The 5,959-nt window shown below is 43.0% G+C and overlaps 1 protein-coding gene across 1 annotated transcript in view; it reads left to right on the top strand.

Annotated features, from left to right (window-relative positions):
• Positions 1 to 1,206: 1,206 nt before the first annotated feature.
• MGARP (mitochondria localized glutamic acid rich protein) overlaps positions 1,207 to 5,959 on the top strand; it is a 13,487-nt gene continuing 8,734 nt past the window's right edge. Inside the window, exon 1 of the mRNA XM_003790173.1 lies at positions 1,207 to 1,288. Within this exon, the coding sequence (XP_003790221.1) occupies positions 1,207 to 1,288 (82 nt within the window). The remainder of the gene's footprint in view (positions 1,289 to 5,959) is intronic.

Genomic DNA, 5,959 nt, shown 5'->3' with positions numbered 1-5,959 from the left:
GCCAAGGGAATTTAGAGCTAGAAATATTATGATCGTGTCATTTTTTAAAAAATCATGACCATGGGTAAATCTTTGGACATTCCTCCCCACTACCTGGTATTGTCATTTGCTAAAGGGAATAATTGCCACCTCCCTCAGAGGATTGGAATTAAAAGAGATATATATGAAAGTGCTTTATAAACTGCCAAGTGCCAAACGCACATAAGCGATTAATAGTAGGAAACGGTTCTTTCCAAAGATTAATCATTTTGAAAAAGTTACAAACATAAATTATTAGTTTCCATATTCAAACCATGAAAAATTCTTGTAGCCGGACCAGGTAAGTAAAATCGAGGAGAAGAAACTAACAAATTAGCATTTTTAGTTGATGTGGAAATACTAATTTACACCCCATAGAGCAGGCGTCCTCAAACTACAGCGTGCGGGCCACATGAGGCCCGCCTAGGACATTTATCCAGCCGGCAGGGTGTTTTTTGCCGACGCTGCCTGTCCTGCTTAGCAGCTGACTCGTCCCGGGGCCGCAGTCCGGCCTCCAACGATCTGAGGGACAGTGAACTGGCCCCCTGTTTAAAAAGTTTGAGGACCCCTGCCATAGAGGAATATACCTCTTTATAATAATAAATATAATAATAACACCTTTTTGGAGTTTCTATTTCAAATCGTTGCGTCAATGAATAACCTAGAAATTCATCCATTGCCTGGAGATTTTCTTAGGATTCTGAACATCCCCCAGTGCACTAATGAAAGGCTGAGGCCACCCCTCATGAGTGCATATGTAAGAAACTTCCCTTTCTTCTACCTCGAAACGCTAACGGATTGCGTGAGATGGAACGAATTCAGATGGCATCCAGCAAGATAAACCTAGTCCTTGTCTCAGTCTCGATGCGATTCCCCAAACCTTTCCAGCCTGCCTGAGGAGTTGCTCTCGGTGGAACACACAGGTTAGGCAGCTGACGGCAACTTCCAGGCTCTCGATTCCGTTTTTTTGAGATGCCGCCATCAGTTTTCCCGAAGCAGAGGAAAGCGACAGAGCTAGAGAAGGGCATGGTGCAGGGCGAGAACTGCAAACTCCCACCCGCCTCGCAGGGGCGGCGGGGGCGGGGCGGGGCGGGGCGGGGCGCTCTCGGGCTCTCCACCGGTCGGCGTCTGGGCAGCCAGCGTCCAGCTACCCCGGCTGCGGCGCGGCGGACGGCGGACGGCGGCGCGATGTACCTCCGCAGGGCGGTCTCCAAGACCCTGGCGTTGCCTCTGAGGGCGCCCCCCAGCCCGGCGCCGCTCGGGAAGGACGGTGAGTGCGCGAGTAGGGAGCGTCTCCCCGGCGGTCGGGTCCCCGTCGGCACCCGCTGAGTGAACCCACCCAGAACCGCAAAAGCCTGGATTGCAGGTGGGGGAAGAGGGGTAGAGTCTCAGGGAAGACGTCCCGGAGTTCTTGGAGACTTTGAAAGTAGGAACACTTTCCAGTGTGCCTTCCGAATCCAACCAGACTTTCTGGGTTCGAATCCTGATACCGGGCAAGTGATTTAACCTGTTTCCTCATCTGTAAAATGGGGGCGATAATGGGTGTGAGTTCGAATGAGTTATGTAGTTCAGAGCACTTGAAGAAGTGCCAGGCGAACATTGTTTACCACACTTGTTATAAATAGAGCCCAATTAGCCGTCCAGCATCGGTAGGAGGCAGAGGCCGAGGGGGCAGGCGGACGCTGACCGGGGCGCCACGGTCAGTCGGAATGAACTGAAGACCTGTCGGGTCTCCGCAGCCCGAACCCCGCGAGCGCCCGGCTGAGTATCCATCAGCCCCAAAGAGAAAGGGCCTTCAGGGCCCTTTCCCTTGTGTCAGCAGATAGTCCTGTATCCAGCTGTTTGGTTGTCGCCCATGTATCTTCACCTTTGCATTTGGGGATGCGTGGGAAACAGAGCATACCCCGAGATTTTCCAAAGGCGGGGGGGTTGCAGTGTGAGCTAGAAGCTTATAAAATAAAAATTGGCATATAGGAAAGCGCCTAGTACAGTGCCTGGAACATAGTAGGTGTTTAATGTGCGCAAGAAAGACTGTTCCCCCCCCCCCCAGCAGCCGGCGGCTCCGGACCCAGTTTGCGCTCCGGTGCGCCCTGCTTCCGCCGCCCTTACCTCGTCCTCGTCCCTGTCAACCCTGTCTTTTCCATCCCTGATATGGGGACATCTCTTAGACGACCTCATGCAAAATTAATTCTCTATTAACTTCGCTTCACTTCCTAAGGATCCTGAGGTCGCTTTAGTCCAGAGGGTGGATTCGGGCAGGAGACAAAGGCTCCCGCGGAAAATTCCATGGCCCAATTTTGTCCACTCGGAATAGGCCTATGTTGTTGATGGCGGTGGGAGAGAGGGAGGGCGGTCTTCCAGCTAGCTATATTTCTCTTTTAACATACAGATAAGAGAAAGTATCGTTTTCCTGACCTTTTATGTCTTCATTTTCCTCAGTCTTTATACCAGATAAGATAGAGCAATATATTTTTTCACTGATGAAGTAGGGAGAAGCCATTTATTTTAAAATTATGAAGATAACTGGGCTGAAGATGGGGAAATGTAGGAAAAAAGGTGAGACCCTGACTGTGGCCTTTTATGTTATCTGTCCGTGGCCCCCACAAACATTACGTAAGAACACGTAATATCTTTCTGTGTAGCTGCACCAATTTTGAATATCGAATAATTTCTTGCCCAACATGGAGCAAAATAAAAATAGTTTAAAAATTTAAATACCAAGTTAGCAATACTAATTGTAAAAGTACTAGCCTTTCTCTAATTTTCATCTAATCACTATTTTTGTGGCAGTGATTCATGTATTTTAAGATCTGTTATTCACTGGAAACAAATTTGTCTCCAGTCACAGACATTAACCTTTTATCATACCTCCTGCTTTGATGAAAAAATTGTTTCAGTCTCATTGAAGGATAAATTTTTATCTGTCTCATCAAATTTTGTTCTCTCCCTTTTGCTTTTTTTTAACTTTAAGAATATTCATCAAATAAACCAATGAGAAATTGAAAATGCAGGCCACAGTTGTAATTATGTATATGTAGATATGTGTATGTAAATTTGAATAATTGATAACTATTACAGAGACTATACAAACAAGACTAGGATTTATGAGGAAAAGGCATTCAAGTGAGTAGAATGAGGGGTATTTCACAGAAGACAATATACAAATGGGCAATAATTACAGACCTATATATGTTTAACCTCATTACCAATCAAATAAATGACAATAAAATAAAATTGCTGGTTAAAATCACTACCTATGTTCATTTTTGCTTTTAAAATCGTTACGTTTTAATGAACAAATAACTTGGGTTTATAATCTTGGTGGGGGGGCGGTGCTTGTGGCTCAGTGAGTAGGGCGCTGGCCCCATATACAGAGGATAGCGGGTTCAAACCTGGCCGGGGCCTAAACTGCCTCAAAAAATATCTGGGCATTGTGATGGGCGCCTGTAGTCCCAGCTACTCAGGAGGCTGAGGCAAGAGAATCACCTAAGCCCAAGAGTTGGAGGTTTCTGTGAGCTGTGATGCTACAGCACTCTACCAAGGCCGACAAAGTGAGACTCTGTCCCTAAAAAAACAAAACAGATCATGGAGGGAAAAGCCAGGCAGATAAAATAGAAAATAGAATTCACCTGTAATCCTACCAGTCATTTTAAATTTAAAATGTTTAAGTTTTAGCGTATTTCGTTTTCCAGACATTATTTTATCTTCATGCATTATTTTTCTTAGCACATTGCTTGCTGTGGGACAGTCCTATGCAGAGTATTTTGCTGTGATTTCTTTTTTTTTTTTGAGACAGAGTCTCACTATGTGGCCCTCAGTAGAGTGCCGTGGCAACACAGCTCACAGCAACCTCAAATTCTTGGGCTTAAAAGATTCTCCTGCCTCAGCCTCCCAAGCAGCTGGGACTGTAGGTGCCCACCACAACACCCAGCCAGTTTTTGGTTGTAGTTATTATCATTGTTTGGCAAGTCCTGGCCGGATTCAAACCCTCCAGCTCTGGTGTATGTGCCTGGCACCCTAGCTGCTGAGTTACAGGCACCAAGCCTGTGATTTCTCTTAATATATTGCAAATATTCTTGTTGTTAATACCCTTCTTCAAAATTACAATGTCTTTTTGTTCCACATTGTATGAATGCATGTGTATCTAATTAATCCTTATTGAATAATTCCCATTTCATTGCTACTTTAAGTAACTTGGCTATAATAGTATGTGTTTAAATCTCTAAAATTTTCTTGAAAAAATCTTCCTGATTTGGGCAGTGCCTGTGGCTCAAAGGAGTAGGGCACCAGCCCCGTATGCCAGAGGTGGTGAGTTCAAACCCAGCCCCAGCCAAAAAAAAAAAAAAAAATCTTCCTGATTTTTCTGTCTGTGAAATATAAAAGCTATATTTTCTCTATTTGAGCATAGGTTTATTTTTAATAAATATTATTTTTACTTTTATTTAACCAAAAATCATTCCACCGCAAGTCAAAGCCATAACCCCTTATCCCAGCCTCTTGAGCACATTTGAAAGGAAAAACATTTTTTCCAAAAAATGGCTACATATATCCAAACTAAGAAAGTTGTGATTTTGCTACTATGAAAGTTTGTAACTAGTGCAAATGTCTTAGGATCTGCAAGTCCCTGCACCCACTCTCTTTATGTTAGGCCACGTCAAAAAACAGGTTGAATATCTTTAATCTGAAAATCTGATTGATTTCGGACTGCCCCCAAACTGCTCCAAAATCTGAAAGCTTTTTGAGCACCAACATGATTCCATAAGTGGAAAATCCCATACATAGATACTGAACACAAACTTTGTTTCATGCACAAAATTATTTAAAATATTGTACAAAATTACTTTTAGGCTGTTCGTATAAGGTCATAGAAACAAATGAACTTCCTGGTTGTATGTGGGTCCCATCCCCAAGATAGCTTATTCTGTATGTGCACATATTCCAAAATCCAAAAACATCTAAAATCCTAAACACTTCTGGTCCCACGCATTTTGGATAAAGGGATATTCAACCCGTAGTTTGCACTTTCCAGGTCACACAATTCTCATGCTTTTGCGCATGTTGAGCCATGCTGTGCCATTTCTCCTTCCTTTTACTTATCTGAAAAATTCCTACTCTCTATCAGATCTTATCTCGATTGTTATAGCTACCTTGAGCCAACTGGCTGAGTTTTTTTTCTCTGCATTTTCATCTGCTTAACTTCTATTACAACATTTGTCATACTGAATCACAATTATTTGTCTGTATGTCCATCTCCTCCTAGATTATGAGTTGCTTGAGGCAGGGACCTTGTCTGTCTTGTTCACAATTGTGTCTTTAATGCTTCTAACAATTCCAAACACATAGTAGGTGCTCACCAGTATTTGTTGAATGAACACATAAATGTCTCTACTTTATCTTTAAAATAAATAATTTGGGGCCAGATGCGGTGGCTCATACCTGTTAACCCAGCACTTGGGAGGCTGTGGCAGGTGGATTGCTTGAGCTCAGGGGTTTAAAACCAGCCTGAACAGGAGTGAGACCATGTCTCTAAAAAATAGCCAGGTGTTGTGGAGGGCGCCTGTAGTCCCAGCTACTTGGGAAACTGAGGCAAAAGAATTGCTTAAGCTCAGGAGTTTGAGGTTGCTATGAGCTATGATGCCATAGGCATTCTACCCTGGGTGACAAAGTGAGACTATCTGAAGATAAAATGAAATAAAAATAAATTAATTAACTAAATAATTTGAGCTATAGGAACTTAAGTTCCTTCTAGCTTTCAGTCTGTTGCAAAAAATTCAATTCCAAGGCATTATGGAATGTGTAAATTTTAGCACTACAGAATAAATATATTTAAAAATAATAATATACTACTTTGATCTGTTCCTATTAGTTTGTATAGAATTGTATTTCCATTTCAATTACAGCTTTATTGCAATATGTGGCTTTAAAAAGCTTTTATCGGCTC

Source organism: Otolemur garnettii, unplaced genomic scaffold (assembly GCF_000181295.1).
Source record: "Otolemur garnettii isolate 467f Iridium unplaced genomic scaffold, OtoGar3 scaffold00041, whole genome shotgun sequence".
NCBI classification, from domain to species: Eukaryota; Metazoa; Chordata; class Mammalia; order Primates; family Galagidae; genus Otolemur; species Otolemur garnettii.
The sequence above is the reverse complement of the archived record's forward strand: the minus strand, read 5'-3'. Positions and strand labels throughout refer to the sequence as shown.